This window comes from Solea solea, chromosome 7, assembly GCF_958295425.1.
Source record: "Solea solea chromosome 7, fSolSol10.1, whole genome shotgun sequence".
Lineage (NCBI taxonomy): Eukaryota > Metazoa > Chordata > Actinopteri > Pleuronectiformes > Soleidae > Solea > Solea solea.
The window spans coordinates 17,877,690-17,897,117 of NC_081140.1; the positions used below are offsets into that span (position 1 = coordinate 17,877,690).

General features: G+C 40.5%; 1 protein-coding gene across 4 annotated transcripts; it reads left to right on the forward strand.

The window, feature by feature from the left end:
• Window positions 1-6,903: 6,903 nt before the first annotated feature.
• Window positions 6,904-18,568, forward strand: rabgef1l (RAB guanine nucleotide exchange factor (GEF) 1, like). 4 transcript variants are annotated; one of them, XM_058633028.1, is made up of 12 exons: window positions 7,142-7,157; window positions 7,241-7,289; window positions 10,971-11,123; window positions 11,417-11,757; window positions 12,519-12,713; window positions 12,850-13,022; window positions 13,328-13,506; window positions 14,482-14,563; window positions 14,661-14,793; window positions 15,304-15,395; window positions 15,511-15,767; window positions 16,493-18,568. In XM_058633028.1, exons 5-12 carry the CDS (start codon window positions 12,541-12,543, stop codon window positions 16,922-16,924), a joined length of 1,521 nt encoding a protein of 506 aa, XP_058489011.1. In that variant the 5' UTR covers window positions 7,142-7,157; window positions 7,241-7,289; window positions 10,971-11,123; window positions 11,417-11,757; window positions 12,519-12,540; the 3' UTR covers window positions 16,925-18,568. The 4 variants fall into 4 exon arrangements, with proteins under 4 accessions (XP_058489010.1, XP_058489011.1, XP_058489012.1 ...); XM_058633029.1 differs by lacking the exons at window positions 7,142-7,157; window positions 7,241-7,289 and adding an exon at window positions 9,759-9,947; XM_058633027.1 differs by lacking the exon at window positions 11,417-11,757 and having other exon boundaries at window positions 6,904-7,289.
• Window positions 18,569-19,428: the final 860 nt, after the last annotated feature.

Genomic DNA, 19,428 nt, shown 5'->3' on the forward strand with positions numbered 1-19,428 from the left:
TCACCAGATGTCAGTAACAACCCAAGTTATCCACACATGCAAAGAAATAAAAACATGAGTGTCCATGACAAAAGTTATATGTAAGTACATGAAATGACACAGGGAAAAAGTATTGAACACATGAAGAAAAAAAGGTGCAAGAAGGCACAGGAAGCCAATAAACCAGCTGAAATCTGTCAGTATTTAGGAAGCAATCCTGCCCCCTATCAGTGCAAATTAATATCAGCTGGATAAGTCCTAATTGGTGGCCTATAAAGGTTTCTCATTACCAAGGTGACACTCAAGAAGCTTATTGTAGACAAACATACGGATGGCATTGGTTACAGACGCATATCTAAACTTCTGAATGTTCCAGTGAGCACTGTTGGAGCTATTATTCGGAAGTGGAAAGAACATCGTTCCACCATTAACCGACCGCGACCAGGTGCTCCTCGCAAGATTTCTGACAGAGGAGTCCATAGAATAATTAGAAGAGTTGTCCAAGAACCAAGGACCACTCGTGGAGATCTTCAGAAAGACCTTGAAGAAGCAGGTACAGTTGTTTAAAAAAAAACAATAAGTAATGCACTCCACCGCCATGGCCTCTATGCACGCTCACCACGCAAGACACCACTGCTCAAGAAAAGGCATGTGGAAGCTCGCTTGAAGTTTGCTGCACAACATTTGGACAAGCCAATGTTATACTGGGAAAATATAATCTGGTCAGATGAGACCAAAATTGAACTCTTTGGCTGTCATAACATACAATATGTTTGGAGGAGAAAAGGAGCTGCACATCACCCTAAAAACACCATACCAACAGTGAAGTTTGGAGGTGGGAGCATCATGGTGTGGGGCTGTTTTTCAGCATCTGGCACTGGCAGACTTCATGTAATTGAAGGAAGGATGAATGGAAAAATGTATCGTGATATTCTTGATAAGAATCTGCTGCCATCCACCAGGATGCTGAAGATGAAACGAGGATGGACATTTCAGCAAGACAATGATCCCAAACACACAGCCAAGGAAACAATCAATTGGTTTAAGAGAAAGAAAATCAAGCTGTTAGAATGGCCCAGTCAATCACCTGACTTGAATCCGATTGAAAACCTCTGGAAAGAACTGAAGATCAGAGTTCATAGAAGATGCCCCCGGAACCTTCAAGATTTGAAGACAATTTGTGTGGAAGAATGGGCAAAAATCACAGCTGATCAATGTGTGAGACTAGTTTCTCCATACAGGAGGCGTCTTGAAGCTGTCATTACCAACAAAGGCTTTTCTACTAAGTATTAAATAAATTTTGGCAAGTGTATTCAATACTTTCTCCCTGTGTCATTTCACTTTATTACACACAACTTCATTTATGGATTCCTTTGTTTTTATTTCTTTGTATGTGTGGATAACTTGGGTTGTTACTGACATCTGGTGAAAATTTCATCCCAATAGCCCCATCGGAAATATATTTACTGAGAAAAATGTTGACGCGTTCAATACTTATTTTCTCCGCTGTATATCATTTAAGGTTGTCCACACCTGCTTCACTTAAACAGTATGGAATACGTGCAATAAAATGATTTAATGGAAGTAAAAAAAATTATAAATACTGTATATATTATATTATTATCATATTTCAAAAAACACAACTCTTCAGTGTCGTATATTTACGAAAAAATACAACTTTACAACCAAGATATGCAGAAGTACATCTCTGAACACACCACACCACAGATCAGCTACACCAGCAGAAGACAACTGGTAATAAGGTGTCCTGAGTACCTAATAAAATGGCTGCTTAGTGTACTGTATACTGCATCTAAGATAAACACATGAAATTGCGTGCTTTTGCATGCACGTTCCCATAAAGTATATGAAACCCTATCTTTGTAGACCAAAGTCATGGTTATGTTCCAGCTCACATGAGTCCTTCCCTCTATACTGTACGTTACAGTGTGTGTGTGTGCCCGGTTCCTCCTCTCTCCCTCCCCATCAGCTCTCCTCAGTGCGATGTTTTCCTTTGGCTCTAATGAGTTCTAAGTGGCCAATACTTTCTTCTGCAGGAAACTCGTGTCAAACTAATTAACTTTTAATGAGAGGAAATCCACTGATTAGAGTGTTTTTCTTGGCAAACGAGCCTATTAATTCTGTTGGTTTGAGCAGCAGGGACTAGGAGTTGGGCGAGAAGAAGTCTGCTTCACTCCTCCTCCTCACTCCTGCTACACGCACGACGCACGCACACACACAGCTCCTGTTGAACCCCTGCTCAGTCTGTTTGGCCAGCTGCTGAAGTACAGCATATACTCTCTCTCCATCTCTCTCTCTCTCTCTCTCTCTCTCAAACACACCCACTTGCATTCTCCTGCTGCACAATACTGCTCTCTAGTGACAAACCTGAAGACATTATGGCACCTGTATACTGTGCTGCAGTTTGTCTTTTAGCCATGTATAATAAATACACACACTCATCATATGTTGTAATATCCAATCTTTTTAGAGACTTGAAGAACTGCTTTTGCACACAGGGGTATACAATATACTGTATGTGGTCTCTCATTTCATATTTTAAACCAGTATAAACAGCTTTTTTTTCTTCTTTTCTTAATTATGTGGACAGCATTTAACGTTTCTTCACACAGTGATGATGCAGGCAGGAAATCTGCATGAAGGCAACACAAGCAAACGTAGCGGAGAGAGAACATAGACTAAGACTTCAGCCAAGACCAAATCAGGATCTCACATTATATCTCAGAAGAAGCCCTGTTTCTGTTTCTATTGCGTGTTTTGGGATTCATCCTAACCCTAACCCTAAGAAAAGTTGTACAAGGATCCGAAAACACAAAGCTTTGTAGACTGGTCCCCACAAATGACTCAAATACCACTAACCTCTTTAATTACCTCCACAATAATCCTGTCAAACACACTAACACTCATCTTCTCCCGCTTTTATCCTCCACATGAGGGTCACGGGGGTCGCTGGTGCCAATCTCTTGTGCTAACCTTTCACTCTCACATTCACACCTCAAGTCAATTTAGAGTGTCCACTTTGCCTAATCCCCAAATCTGCCTGTTTTTGGACTGTGGAAGGAAACCCAGAGAAAACGCACACACACACACACACACACACACACACACACACAGGGAGAACATGCAAAGTCCATGCAGAAAGGCCTTTGTTCTGACCGGGTATGAACCCGGGTCTCCTTGCTGCAAGGGCAAGAGTGCTAACCACTACACCCACCGTGTGGCCCAATCCTGTCAAACATTATGTAAATAATCTAAGGTTAGTCAGGTGATCAAACACCGGCATCTGCAGTGTAACTGCTCCCCTACAATAGTATTTGAAGTTCATTTTAACTCCGTCGTTTGTCATCAATCAGTGAATTCTACTGAGTGACAGCCATCGAAAACCATGTAAGGGTGTATCAAGGAAATAATAAATCAAAAAAAGATTTGACACAGATGTCATGTACTCCCCTTAAAAGGCAGCATGTGTCTGAATTAGCCTTCCATTATTAATCTGTGTGAGAGAAGCAACCACACAGGCTGGACATTACGAGGCAATATTTCAGTGACAGACACATCTCTGTGGTCGTAGAGTAGGCCGGTTTTCTTTTAAAATGGGTATATTTGACTTGTATTTTCATCTCAGAGTGTGTTAAACTGCCAGTGGACCACATTTGACACGACTAACTGCTTATTAGGGCAGCATTTAGATCCAGTGGGAGTGGAACTCCAATCACTGCCATTCCCTGGAATCCCGAGTGGGAGCGTTTGATGTGCCAATCGAGGCAGGCCTCTCAGAACCTGCAAAAATGTGGCTGTTTCATCTCTCAATTACTGTCAGGGTTTGAAGTGCTGATGCTCTACCTTTATCTGTCACAATATGGCTCAAATTTGTTGAAGTATCTGCAAAAAAGGCAAAAACCAAACGAGTCCAAAAGAGTACGAAAGCGAGACAAGCAGGCCCAGCAGCTGGTGCTGTTTCAAAGCCTGCCCAAGCCCTTAAAGATGAAATCCATTTTGTTTCAAGTTCCGCACACAAGCTCGCCTGATGAGGGCTCTAGAGGTGAAGAGGGAGGGAGAGAGAGAGTGAGAGTTGGAGAGATAGAGAGAAAAAATCTGTTTGATTTGTCAGAAGTTCTTTAATTTAATCTACAGCTGTCAGGATGCTGAGAATCCCAACCTCATCACTGCCTTTTATCTGCCTGATTTCACCCCAGGCACCAGACACTCATCTCTAACACACACATACACACACACACACACACACAGAGAGTGTGAGAGAGAGAGAGAGAAACAATGTTGAAAACTATTTATTTATTAAAGAGCACAAATAAAAACCTGAAAGTACATGTGTGAAACACATAAAGAATAAGGGCATGTCATCCACTACATCAACAGTAGTGTCCACTTTTCCACCACATAATCAATGCACGTCTTCTTACTGAAAAGATGTATTATAATTGTTTTACAGGGATCAATAAGCTCAAATGCAATTTCTTTTCCTAATTAAATGGAATGGAAATGTTGCAACAGGAAAACACACTTTTAGTTTAGTTTGGGCCTTTCTGCATGTTCTCTCCGTGTGTGTGTGTGGATTTTCTCCGGGTTTTCTGGTTTCCTTCCACAGCCCAAAAACATGCAGATTTGGGGATTAGGCAAATTGGACACTCTAAATTGATTCTTATTGGGTGTGAGAGTGGATGTAGAGAGCTGCAGAATAATGCCATCATACAAACAATGCCAATCTGATGACATATATTATCATATCAATAGCGCCACCAAATGGTGTTCTAAATCTCACAATATCAAATACTCAAGATCGAAACAACAACGTGACAACAATAAAAACACAATGCACGACGTGAACGGCGCACACCCAATATACAAATATACCACAGCCAAACAGTCATTTCAGCACCACAGACCGATGAACAGCTGCCCCAGGGAGCCCACGTGAGGTTGTGTCCCCCACACACACACCCACACGTGTATCGCCAGTTACGCATTACAGAAATTCCACTATAATTCAAACAATATGTACTACTACATAGTACTACAACTACATTATCAATATGCAGGTGCAGCATCGGGCACAACAAACTATTCACACACACCTACACTATACATAAAGTGTCTACAGAGGAAATTGTGTTCATCAAATGAAACCTGCAGACATTTCATTGGGGACAAAGTTGAATTTATTATTAACTTGTGCTCAATGACATTTTTGACACAGGAAAATTTACAAAAGCTTAGAATCCTCCCCTGCACAGCAGCGCCCCCTGGTGGGACCGGCCCCTAATGCAAAGACGCCATTGTTTGGATGACAGATGTTAACAGCAGTTCCCGGCTCACCTGTCCCCCACACCTGTACACCCATATGTTCAGTGATATTTGCAAACAATCATGTTTCGTTTTTCTCCCACTTATTTTCTCCACCTATTTTTAATATCCGGGATTTTTTTCTTGTATCCACCATCAGCTTGTTCTCCCCTGTCTCTCCTTCATTTGGGAAACTTGTTGCAGATGATCACACAATCCATTTGCATCCTGCATCCTGTGCAAAGAGTAAACTGCAGGAGTGTGATGGCATTATTGTCTCTCCCCAAAGGAATTGAATTGTCTTTTTCTTCCCTTTCTCCTGAAGCTAGCCTTGAATCGAGGAACCTGTGGATGCTAGAAAAAGTGCTATCTTGTGATTGAATCTGAGCACTTGACAAGAAGAATAGACTCCTTTCCTGACAAGCTCCAGCATTTCACCAAACCTCTCCACTCTCTTTGCTCTGTTTTGGCTGCTCTATTTTCCTCATTTCCATATCTTGCATTTTGTGTTCACCTCTCATTTAACCTTCACTGTCAGCCATACTGAGCTGGGATTAGGGAATAGCTCACAGTGCATTCCAAACTGTCTGGCAACCACATTATGAGATTGATTTATCATCTATGAATACAGCAGATACTTAATTTCCTCTTTATTTCTGCTCTATTCCCTCTTCTATGTCCACCCCCTACACATCTGGCTGCCTCTGTCTGCAGCTCAGAGGTGAGTCGAAAAGGCTGCATAGGATTTTCTAATGTGTCCATATGCTATTGCTTCATTCTGTTGACACATTTGTTGTGGAAATGCAGGTTACATGAAAATTGCAATTAAACACAAATGCAAGATGGTGCTAGTGAGGATGGCTGCCGTCATAGGACTGCCTGACCTCCCCCACCATTGATGATAAGTTACATACTGATAAAATAATCATAGTGATTTAGAAATTACAAAACTATACTTAACTCTCTTAACTGAAATATTGTTTTTGACCATGACATGTCCAATCCCAAAGAACATGATGCAGAACATGATGTACAGATGGCTAACCACAACTTCAAAGCAACTAAAAGGTGCAATTCAGAATATGCCAAAAGGTAAAAGGTCTTTTTTGTGGAGGACAGTTTCCAGCAGCACTCAGATCTGTGTTCTAATCTGTGATCCAGCAGACTTGGCTATTTGAGTAGGAATTTCTGTCTTGAAATGTGCTCCCTTGTCGTTTAGGCTTACGTTAAGTTATGGTTTGGCACTGCAGAGATGAGTCAATTTTGAGGCCATTCATTCATTGAAATTGTAATTCTTCCTTGATCCTTTGCACTATTCAAAAAATATTAAACTATTCCAGTGTAGTGCATTGAAAATACTTTATTTGTAAGCATGGTGGATGATGGATTCATTCTGACTGAAAACATTTGGGGGGGGGGGGGGGGCTCAAATGTATATCAGAGCCAAATAATGAGGATATACTGTATGATGGCAGTGTTTAATTAGACAACATGGGGGCTGCTGCGCTGTGGTGCTTGACTTTTTCATGTGATTTAATTATAGAAATAAAACACTGTCACTGCAAAAGACTCTCTCTCACACACACACACACACACTGACACGAACATAAACACACAAACTTCTTTCTCTGCTCAGGTCACCAGAACTCCACATTTGTTGTATTATTTGTTAAATTGTGTTATATACTTATCACTCTCATCATTCTGTTGCTCTATTCTGAGAATAGAGCTGTATTATTCATCACCTTCTTCAACCGTTGATCACGTTAACAGTTATTAACGCCGGTGATCACTGTGGCGCCACTGATGGCGGACGTAGAAAGGGAAGAGTGTGGTAGGACTTTACGTAAACAAGAGTGAGTGCGCCGGTGATAGTTTTGTGCAGGTGTCTCTCCGCTTTCTGGGTCTTTGACAGCGGATTATTTTTCCTCCAAATCAGCGGTGTCTCTTCAGTGACACAGGAGCAGGTGACACGGCTTTGAGGCGAGGTAAGAAAAGCCAAAAACTTTATCTGATTGTGAATAATATGTTCTCATGTCAGATCACAACATTCTCCACTCAGTCAAACGAAATTGTTGGGAAAAAGTGGTGTAAAAGTAGTTTAGTTTCCTGGGATCATATGCTTTATAGCGGACATGATCGCGTACCGCTCCGCGTCACACAGATAGCATGATAGCATATAGCTAACGGGTTTTTTTTTTGTACGGTTTGCTAAAAAAGTGAACGTTGAGTCCGAGTGAGTTTGTATTCAGCCCATGTTTATCTTTTATACAGTTCCTCTATTTCTGAATAAATAAAACGCCAGAAATACTGTCAACATTTGTGAAGTTAATGCATTTTGTTGGTAAGCGTTTGTGCTTAACGGTCGCCAGCGCCGTATGTGTACGTCTGATGACGTTTCATATTTTCAGCCAATGAGAGACGTGCGCACAATAAAGGCATTAAAGGCAATGGGACGTCGGGCAGGGAATATAAGTAGCGGCTAGCTCTTTGCGTATATAGTCATCATACTAACGTCAAACAAACAGAGCAGTAGCAACAGCAGTAGAGAGCAACCTAAGAAGAAATACAGCAGAAAACGAGTCCACCATGGACTTTTATGATGAACTCATTGAGCTGGAAAAAGCCATGATACATGGATCCGACCCTCTCCAGGTGATGATAGAGGCGCTGCTTAAGGAGGCAGAAGAGCCTCTTACTGTCCCTGCTGTGGAGTGTGGTTTCCACGAACCAGACCCTGTCACAGACATTGTGAAGATGCTGCAGGGAGAAATAACTGACCAGCCACCTGTTAAAGAAGAGAAGCGTGGCCACCATGAACGAGATCCTCTCCCGACGACGACTTTGGAGCAGCTGGTGGGAAACGAAGCTGAACAAGTCCCTATCAATAATGAGTGGTGTGACCCCTATGGACCAGACCCTCTTCAGGACATTGTAAAGGTGTTGTTGGGAGAGACGGTCTACCCTCTACCTGTTCCACAGTGTGACTCCCAGCCTCTCTCTTCTCCTCCACCTTCTCCCACCGGCCCTGCAGAGTCATTTGTTGACCTCCAGTCTCAGGCCTGTACTACTCACCTGTGCAGCCAACAGGACCTCCAGCCTCAAGCCTACACTGCTCTCCTGTGCAGCCAACAGGACCTCCAGCCTCAAGCCTGCACTGCTCACCTGTGCAGCCAACAGGACCTCCAGCCTCAAGCCTGCACTGCTCACCTGTGCAGCCAACAGGACCTCCAGCCTCAAGCCTGCCCCGCTCACCTGTGCAGCCAACAGGATCAGGAACAGAACAGCAATGTGCATCCAGTCATGATTCCTCACATCACGTTGGAGAACTTAATTCCTGTTACAACGGTGAATGGAGAGATGGTTTATCCTTTTCCACTTGAGACCTTCACTCCAGCTTTCCTTCCCACCGCTCCTTTACTGAACATCCCCACCGCCCAGAGAGGAAAAACCTCCAGACAGCAGCATGACAAAGAGCAACCCTACATAAAGAAGCCACCCAACGCTTTTATGCTCTTCAGGCAGGAGCAGAGGTCAAACGTCACTGCTGAGCTCAATGTCAAAAACTGTGCTCTCGTGAACACTGAGCTAGGAAAGAGATGGAGGCGTCTGACTGAGCAGAAAAAACTCAAATATTTCATCGAGGCAGACAGACTTCGACATCACCATGAGAAGATGTACCCTGAGTGGTCGACCAGTGACAATTATGGTAAAAAGAGGAAGAGGGTTAGGAGAAAATGTCTGACACCAATGACAATATTATTGGACCCAACTGCCTAACCGTTCCACTATGAAATGCTGTAAATAAACTGTCAAATCTGTTGTACATACATTATGTCAGCCATTTTAATGTAAAATAAATATATTTACTCTATATACGACAAGAACCTTTTTGTTTGAATAGTGTCACATATAATGTTGCACACAGAGGTTGGTGTGAAATAGAGCTGTCATTCATGGGTTAATCAATTAGGAGACTCCACCTTAATCAATTGATTTGTTTGTGTATATTCAAAAAACTAAAAGTATTAGGAATGGAGAAAACCATAATTTGTTTGTGTTCTCATTAAAAGTTCATGAAAACAAACTTTATTGAAGATTGTGCGATTATTGTCTGTCAGTCTGTGGCTCCATCTGTCCGCAACACTTGTCTATCAAAGGCGAAGTCCTTTGATGGGAATTGAACAAACAAAAAGTAGTAGTGAAAGATGACATAAATAATTAAATAGAATAGATAATAAATTAAATAGATTAAAATGCATTTTTCAATTTTGTGGATTTGTTTTCTAAACTACAGTAATAATAACCACGGAGGTAAAAAAGGCTTGACCCATGGAGGTTTTTCGTGCTAATTCCTCCAGAACCTCCAACCTGCAAGTATTTTCAGCAGTCTCTTGATCGTCTCTTGAGTCACCTGGTAGCCAGCCTGAATGCATTTCAAATGCATCGTCTTGTATCCATGGTGCATGCCATATTTATATAACTGATCCTGGAGAAACATTGCTCTGTCTAGCAGATCTGAATGGGCTTTCCTTCTGAACAACTGCAAAGTCCTCAGGTGCCTGCGTAAAGTTGACAAACTAATTGTAATACCATCTATGTGACTTAAGGACAGGACTATCTCCCAGTGTCTTAAACCCAGATCAGTAAGTAAAACTTGATTAAACTAAACAAGCCGTCCATGTTGTTATAAATCAAACTCTAAATAAAGGAATGAATGTGTTACAAATGAATGTGAAACAATCGATTAATCGATTACTAAATTAATCGAAAACTATTTTGATCAGCGATAATCGGTTTGATCGGATAACAAAGAAATCATTTAAAGTTAATCATTTTGGCTTGTGGACAAAACAAGATGTTTGAGAACATCATCATTTCCAGGTTTGACAAACACCGTTCAACCTTTTTTAAGGCTTTCTGATATTTTATGGACCAAACGATTCATCGATTAATTGAGAAAATAATCGACAGATTAATCGATTATGAAAATAATCGTTGGTTGCGGCTCTAGTTTATTGTTTCAAATGCACTCTAAACTCAGAAAAAAAATTATTCAGTAAATCAGAAAAAATACTCCGAAAAACCAACCATGAAAAAAATTACACTGAAAAACAGAAAAAAAATTACTGAGAAAAGCAGACCAAAAAATAAATTACTCAGAAAAACAGACCAAAAAATAAATTACTCAGAAAACAGAAATAATTACTGCGCTTCCATAAAATAGGTCTTTAAAACCATTAATTTCCTTTTTTCCCATAACCATTACATTATTTACCATGTAAGATACGTGAGCAGTATACAAGTCTGCCACAAGGTGGTGACAAAATACTATGAGACAGTTTAACACTGCTCTCAGTGCCAGTGAACCTAGAGAGAAATAGACAATGAGCAGAATAGTAGTTTATAGACTGATATAAGAATAGCAAGTACACTGAGCACTACTAGCAACTATTATACTACTACTATAATTATTTACATAGTTCAGCAACTATATTAGTTTGTTCTTTGATTTTATGATACAAAAAGAATAACTAAGTTTCAGTTGTCATGCACTTATTTGTAGTTTGTGTTATGACAATATCAATTTAGGATTGTATTCAGAAAGTTACTACTGTAAAATAGTGATGGGTGTGTTCAGAAGTTTAAACGTTGTTTCTGTTTTTCAGTCGTACACTTGGAGCTCCTACTGGACCTCAATGGCCTCGACATGCCACGGCTGATACTGCAGAGGAACCAGCCATCACCAACATGTTCCTTTAACTTTAACTATGGAGGCATTTGGGAGTGCAGCACTTGAACCAAGACAAATGTCCTCACAGGTACAATAATAAACTATTGTACATCATTTTGTATGTATATTGTAAAGCAATCTTACAGTATTCTATTGTGGCTGTATTATAAATGTTGGTGCATTCACTGTAGTATTATCCTCTCTATGAAACATGATATTGTAATAAAAATATACTATTACACAACAATTATTATTTATTAAGCCATGCATTTGTTTTACTAACTGTACCATAATGTGAATAACCTATTTGAGCTGTTTCTTTAACATATATCGATGTTTTTCATCCATTCATCCATCTTCCACCGCTTTATCCCTCCATAGGGTGAAAGGTGGTGTACACCATGGACAGGTTGCCAGTCCATCACAGGACCACACAAGCATTTACAAATACATTTGATCAAAGTTAAACAAAGAAATAAACAAACTAATATCATGGTACAATTGAAACAACAGACTAAGCATGTGCTGTATTCTTTTAAGGATTTCCAGCAGGCTGTACACTGAAAGGTGCAATGATGCTCAGCCCCACACAGTTCAAAGTTTCTTTGATGACATCACATTAAAGGAAAAGGCTTGTACCCCCATCATACCTGTTTGCAAGGGTTTTCATTATTGTGTGGTTGGATTCTTAAGAGCTGAAGTAAATAATTAACATGTAAATGGTGAGTAACATTCAACCGAAGTACTCCTGCAAATATAGACGTATGGTAATGACACAATCTAGGCTGAGGGGGGCAGCAATTCGCAGTCGAGGCGTCCGGTCTGCCATACAACAAGTAGAAGAAACGCCTGTCAGACAAAATGGCTGTGGGACGAGGCTAGCTGTTTGTTTTACGTAAACATTCACCACCAGTGGACTGAAGCAGGATAACGTTACGCGACAGAGTTTGCTTTTTTTTCCACACTGTGAATATATGAATGTACGTTGACATATAATTCACAACCCATAGCAGTTCCATGAACTCAGTGACCAATTGGCTAGTTACCGAGCCTAGCTTTCTAATTAGCTTATAGGCAAACATTAGTTGGCTAGCTGTGGATTCGCGTTGTGGGTGTGACACAGGCGTAGCAGTCAAACAACAGTGTACCCGTGTGTCAATAACAACACGGGATCATCTAGAGATTTAATTTGTTTTGGAATTGTATTATTCGAAATAGTTTGCGTTCATCCGTGTCAGATCAATACCGTGAGAGTCTAGCTGGCTATCAGCTAGCTAATGCTAACCAGCAGAAAACAAAGTGGCGATGTTGCTTTCGCTGTCATCCGATGCAAGTTATCATCCCGGGACACAAATATCAGAGTAGCAGTGAATTCACGGCTCGTGTGCTTTTACGACATAACTATGCACTTTTGACACTTGGATGCTAACCGTGCCTGCTGCTGGTTTTGTAAAACTCTTCTGACCTCTGGTTCTGCCTGCAGTCCTATTGAGTTCTGGTGAAGGATGATGAGCCAGCGGCGTGGTATCCATCTGGACCAATCGGAGCTGCTTTGCAAGAAAGGATGTGGTTTTTATGGCAACAATGCCTGGCACGGCTTTTGTTCTAAGTGCTGGCGAGAGGAGAATCAGCGAGAAAAGCAAAAACAGATTCAAGAAGACTGGGCACTTGCAGAAAGGTCTGTCCGTCCATCACATGTCCTGAATACAACTATTCTGAAGTCTGAAATTCATTTGTTCTCTTGCCTCCGTGTCTGCTGTTAGCTTGCTGTTCACCTGACAACTAATATAGCTTTATTGTTATTTCCCTCTTAGGCTTCAGAAAGAGGAGGAGGAAGCATATGCAAGCAGACATCAGAAGGCCCAGTCACAGCCAACAATCACTCCCTTCAATAAGTTTGAGGAAAGAAAAACAAAAGAAAAGTCCAGCAAAGTTCACACAGTCACAAAGTTTTTTATTCCTTCCACAAAAACACCACCAAGAAAAGGTATATATGACATCTGGATGTATATGAAATGGTAGTTATTGAACATTGCAACATTTCAGTCATGATTTCTATCTAAATATGTTATTTTTGCACTTTTGCAAAAAAATCAGGTTTTATTATATTAAAGATTTGGATAAAAACGGGATAATACGTTTGACTCAATATCAACCTGTTAAGTCTATCTTCAAAAACAAAACAAAAAAAAGACAGTTCGACTGTTGCACCTAAATATGTATTTAAAAACTAAAAAATTAAATAAAGTGTTTGTAGCTTTAATTAACACAACATTCAATTTCTTCCTCAAGATGCTGCTTCCTTAGATACACAGTCCAGCCCAAGCCCGAGCTCCTCTGCAAGTCGACATTCCTCTGTGGACAGTGATCACGCAACCCGAGAGTTCATTGATTTTCTCAAGCCTCTGAAGTCTGGCAGGGAGATCTTCAAACAGTGCCGCGCCTTCACGGAGACCATGGTCTACAAGCGAGTGAGTTGAAGTTGATTACTCATTATGATTTGAGGCGTTGATGTGTGAAATTAGCTTATACCAAGGAACCACTTATTCCTGGGTGGGGATGGTTGTGAAGTCTCTTGTGAAATTGTTGCGATTATCTGTGGCTTAACCTCTGCTGAAATTCAGTGTTCAAACATTCAACATTGTTTTTATCAGTGCTTCTGTAGTAGTGTCATCACCACCTGTCTCTATTTATTACTTAACACTTTCCTTCAATCTTACAGTAACAGGATGAAGGTTAACTTAAATTGCTACAGCTCAAATACTTTTATATATATATTTTATATTTATTAAAACCATTTAGCAACAATGTTAAGTGTTAAGTGACAACCCAAATGTTTTATATACATTACATGCAAAAGTTGTTCATTTCATGTTGGCTGTTTTTACTTTTTGATTGTCTAATAATTGCCCCTCGTAAACAAATAACACTATCAATATCGGTACCAAGGGCTGCGTAATAATAATAATTTTATTAGGCACCTTTCACAACTCTAAAGGTCACCTAAGAAAAACAGCAAACAAAAAAACAAGTAAGATAAACAGTATACTGTAGATAAAAATGGTAATTAAAATGGGTAGATAATTACAAACATTTGCTGATTTTGGGAGGTAAACATTAGCAGACAGCATGAATTACAAATGGATTGTGGATTAGAGTTCCTAAGCAGCATAAACCTGAATGCGCTGAACCTGATGGTTGTCAAGTGGGCAGGAGGATGTTGGAGTAAGGAGGATTTGGAGTTGAATAGGAGAGTATGAATGTGTGTATAGATGAAAATGTGTTTGGACATGTATAAAGGTATAAGGTTGTGAAGTGCCTTAAAGGTGAGACAGAGAACTTTGTAGTCATCACGTTGTTTGCTTGGAATCCAGTGTAGGTTTTTGAGTACAGGGATGATGAGTTTGATGGATGTGTTCTGTCAATCCTTTCATTCTTTAATGAAGGACATGGCCGCTGATGAGCTGTCGGAGTGTGTGCAAGACTTCTATCAGAACCTCTCAGATCGTCTCCACACCCAGTTCAAAGGTATGGCCGATCAGTGACTTGATTGTTCCTTAACACTCAAAAATACATGCAATGTATAGAGTATTTGGCATGTATATTAATTTTCTTCTTGTCATAGGTTCCTCAGATCATGTAGAGAGTATTATGGATGAAGTAGAGAAATACATGATGACCCGTCTTTATAAGGAAGTGTTCTGTCCTGAGACCACAGATGACGAGAACAAAGACCTGGCCATTCAGAAGAGAATCAGGTTAGCAACACAGATTTTATATATAAAAGTGGACATATCTGCAGGTACTCCACAGGATAAGATAAGATAAGATAGTCCCTTATTTGTCCCGCAGATGGGAAATTTACATTGTTACAGGAGCAAGACAGTAAAGATAAAGATAATAAATAATAAACATGCATTACCAAAAAAGAAAATTACAATATAAAAAGATATTAACACTTAGACTATAACATTTTTTAGTTAAAATAGAATGTAGAATGTACACTATAGACAACAGAATATACATAGTATGGACTTGATATTTACAGCATAAATAAGTATATTGCACTTGTGTACAGTATATACAGTATTGCACGTAGAAGGAAGGACTGGATGCCAATGTAGAAGTAAAAATATATCCCAAACATTCGAACTGAACAGTACATTGGTTGACGATTCATTTAGTGAAAAAAATAATGTTTAGCTGCAAATAAAATTACTACAACTGAGAGTTACTTAAATTAGAATTGTTATTGTTTTGTGTTTCAGAGACTTGCACTGGGTCACTATTGAGATGCTGTGTGTTCCTGTAGATGAGGAGATCCCAGAGGTCTCTGACAGGGTCGTCAAAGCCATCACAGGTATGAGCACTAATGTTTGCATGCGTTAGAACATGTCCACATTATCTTGGCGGTAGTGATTTTGGTACAACTTACACACTTTTGTCATTGCTTCAAATGTCCTGCATCACAACAGATGTAATTGAAATGGATTCAAAGCGTGTGCCCAAGGACAAACTGGCTTGCATCACTCGTTGCAGCAAGCACATCTTCAACGCCATCAAAGTCAGCAAGAAAGAGGCTGCGTCTGCTGACGACTTCCTCCCCACACTCATCTACATCGTGTTGAAAGCAAACCCTCCACGACTACACTCCAACATTCAGTACATCACCCGCTTCTGCAACCCCAGCAGACTCATGACGGGAGAGGATGGTTACTACTTCACTAATTTGGTGAGGGGATGCTCACATGTATTGATGCCGTGTGCGGTTTATTAGTGTATGTCTCTGCATGTGGTGCGCAAAGCGTCCACACTCCCCGAGTCAGGTGTCTCAGATGAGTCTCAAGTTCAGCTCTGTTTGGAAAGAGATCTTCTGCTTATTTTTCACACAAGCACACATCTCACAGCAAAATGGAAACTGAATCTTCCACCACAGTTTCAGCATCTTTGTCCGTCACACAGCTGCATCACAACCTGTTCAGCTGTATTTTGATTCAGTGACTGTGTCAGACAGAGTCTGTGCTCCAGTCATGCGGGAAGTATTGAAGGATTGGGTGAACAAACCTTTTTAACTTATTCTAATGATTGAGTATTAGTTTGTGTTAGTGTCATGCATAAAACTACGTCACAGCCGTGCTATGACTACCCTGTCCACATTGATGAGGTACTAATGGAAAACGATGTGCCTGAAAGCAAACCGATTAGAGTCGGGTGGAGCCGAGTAGTGCTAGAACTCTATTAATGGAAAAGTGTCATTATATAGACGGCAGAGAAAGTTTAAATGCTACTGTTTTGTGCTTGTCTTACATCATTGTAGAAGTTTTGAGACTTAAAAATATTTGTTCTGGTGTCATCTGATTGGTCCGCAGTTTTCATATTGTCTTAGTTAGGATGACCATCATCCTGATCTAAGTGAACCTGAAGCCACAAACTGATGACTTCATCCTCTTTCCCCAGTGTTGCGCAGTGGCCTTCATTGAGAAGCTGGATGGTCAGTCCCTGAACCTGAGCACTGAGGAGTTTGATCTCTACATGTCGGGCAAAGCGTCCCCTCACTGGCCACAAACCAGTGGAGCTTCTTCCTCCTCCCCGGGCGGCACTGCTCTTAATCAAGTCCACAAACGGCTGGACCTGCTCACAGGGCTCGGGGAAAGGCAAGAGCGAGTCATAGAGAAGGCTCGACAACTTGAGAGCGACCTAATTGACTGGACAGATGAGGTGGAGCAGAAGGTGCAGAGTGTTCTGGAAAGCTTTTCACCAGAGGCACAAAACCCTGCTGCAACCGTGGCTAGTGGGACGACGTCTGCGGCCTCGTCAGCTATTGACTCGGATAATGTGGAGAACGAGCTCCTGCCTCCACCACTGCAACCACAAGTGTTTGCTGGTTGATAAAAAGAGCTTTGCTCTGAAGAAATCTAGAGGCTTTACTCCATCCTTCGCCCTTTTTTCCTCATTGTTAAACTTTGCTGTGTGTATGCACAAACAGCAGCTGTGATATGAATCGTATTTCCATCATCCAAGTCATCCAAGTTCCTTACATCCTTTGCCTAGAGGCCCTGAAAATACACTTTAAAGTAAAGGAACAAATAATTAAACAAAATAGTTTAGTGTTTAGGAAAGTGCACTTTAGCTTTCGCTTTTGCAGGGTAGGTGATTGATTCCAATCAGGTTTGTAAAAAGTCACAAAATCTGCCCACATAAACCCTTTTTTTTAATGACACAAGCAAGACAAGTATATTGTTGTGTGTCACCTATAGAGTCACCTGTGTGTGATCACCAGACTGATGTGAGATCAGCGTCTATCTCATCTTAAATATGGCAATCACTCATAAATCATACTAAATAAAATGACATAAGTTGGATAAAAAAAATTAACTAAAGACTGTCCACATGCAGCATTTTCACTGGAGACACGCATCAGACCTGCATGTGTCCGTGTCACTGATCTGATGCACCCTGCTGGTGCTTTCACAGCGTCAGGCCAAAGAAGTAGGTCACACTTGTCACACTGGTCTTTGTCGACAGTGAAATAAGTCGAAGAGGGTTCATACACCAAGTTGTTTGTTTTTTTTCGTTTTTTTTCTCTGCACTTATGTTGAACAGCAAAGCGGCTGTGTGGGAAAGGTGGCACTGGTATTAACTTTGTTTAGATTTTTTTTTCTCTTCTCTTATATGGATTAATTAATCCATTGAAGCTGCAGCAACTTCAGTCATCTCAGCAGAATGGCCCTGAAGACTGTGAGCAGAATGTAAAGTTACAGCTGTGATGTTATGGATTTAGGGTTACTAGGGGTGCAGAGATACAGTATTTACTACCTTTGACTGATCAGATTGTGTATGTTCTTGAATGTGAATTGGTTTTAGCAAATATACTGAAATTAGTATACGGACTAAGTAGCCCTAGTCCATCCCCAGATAGGGCTGCCACTTTTTAAAAAAGAAAATCAATCTTGCATCTCCAAGGTGCCAAAGTCACTTGGGTTGTACAGGTCCCTCTTGTACAATCAGTCAGTCAGTCAGTGTGTTAACATGCATGTTAAAAGTCCTAAACTAATTTGGTAATTTTACACTCTTAATGTCATGTAAACACATTAGTCCAACTAATATCAAGCTTGTCTTAGTCAGACAAACATAATGGATAATGCGAGTCATAGTCCGATTACACCTGCATGTATGTATACGCTTAGGTGGACTGGAGTTGGACTTATGCGCATGCACCAAAATTTTCTACCGGGACACTGACCCGGAAGTAGAACACAGCAACAACAAGAGCCATGCTCGATCTAATTTGTATCACGATTAACATGTAGAGCAGCTACAAAACATACAGAACCACAGCACGATCCATCTCACCGTCCATCTCTTAAACTGCATGTAAAGTACAGACTGTCCTATGATACGGTATGAGTGGCCTCTGCTGGATCCTAAGGGGTACTATTTCAAATTGTCTAGTTTTACGCCCCATGTTTGAAATAAAAAGGTGATGGCTCTATCCTGAGGCAATAATAAATCACTCCAACATGAGAAGATGAAGAGCAGGCTGTTTAAGGGTGTGTTTCTAACATGTGTCCTGGAGGGTCTGAAAAATAAATTTTCTTTATAATAATAGAGATGGATTATGAATATAACAGGCACTTTTTTGCACATCGCCCCCCTTTACAACAGGTCATGTGAGGCAGACTTACACTCCATGTATGTTGTCTTTGATAAGCAGCAAAGCCCTGATGTTTTATCTCTATTAGTTTCTTCTTTTTTTCCATCCTTAACTCCTCGATGTTACCCCAATGTCCCCTTAGTCCAGGGAACCTTTCTACAGACTGTCATAAGGAGATGTCCTGTTAAAATATCCATGTAACTTCAACCTGCTCCTGACTGAATCCACTTCAACCATGTGAGTTGGTCATCTCGTTACCTCCTCCTCATCATCATTATTTGTGCCTCATATGAATTCAAACGTTCCTGTTGTCACCCTCAACTTTGCAGATGAGAGGTGGTCTGATGAGAGTCCACCTCTCCACCGATGGTGCTGATTTTCTTTTTTTTTTTTTTACCCCGTTTGATGAAATATAACTGTTCAGTTATTGAAAACACTGATAGTCTCTCTCCAATCTACAATTCACATCTGCACTACAGTGCAGACACATACAGTATTTATAACAAAAAATAATGTATAAACTAATACATGAAGCAGGTCATTTATAAAAAGAAGAAGTTGTAATTGGCTTAATAATAAATAATTAACCTATGCAGATTATTAAAAAAAATAAATGGCAAAAAAATATCAGCCTGAATTATCGGTTGGACTGATTTAAGTGTCTACCTCTATTCCAGATTATGTTTTTATGTCATACTATTACTGCGTTTCCAGGTGTAAAACGGGGGCACATGGTTGG

Bases quoted from the DNA above. Each gene is read 5' to 3' on its own strand.
- rabgef1l (XM_058633027.1), top strand. From the start codon at position 12,541: ATGATGAGCCAGCGGCGTGGTATCCATCTGGACCAATCGGAGCTGCTT. The intron at 15,396-15,510 runs GTATGAGCACTA...GCATCACAACAG, and splicing joins GGTCGTCAAAGCCATCACAG to ATGTAATTGAAATGGATTCA. The intron at 15,768-16,492 runs GTGAGGGGATGC...CTCTTTCCCCAG, and splicing joins GTTACTACTTCACTAATTTG to TGTTGCGCAGTGGCCTTCAT.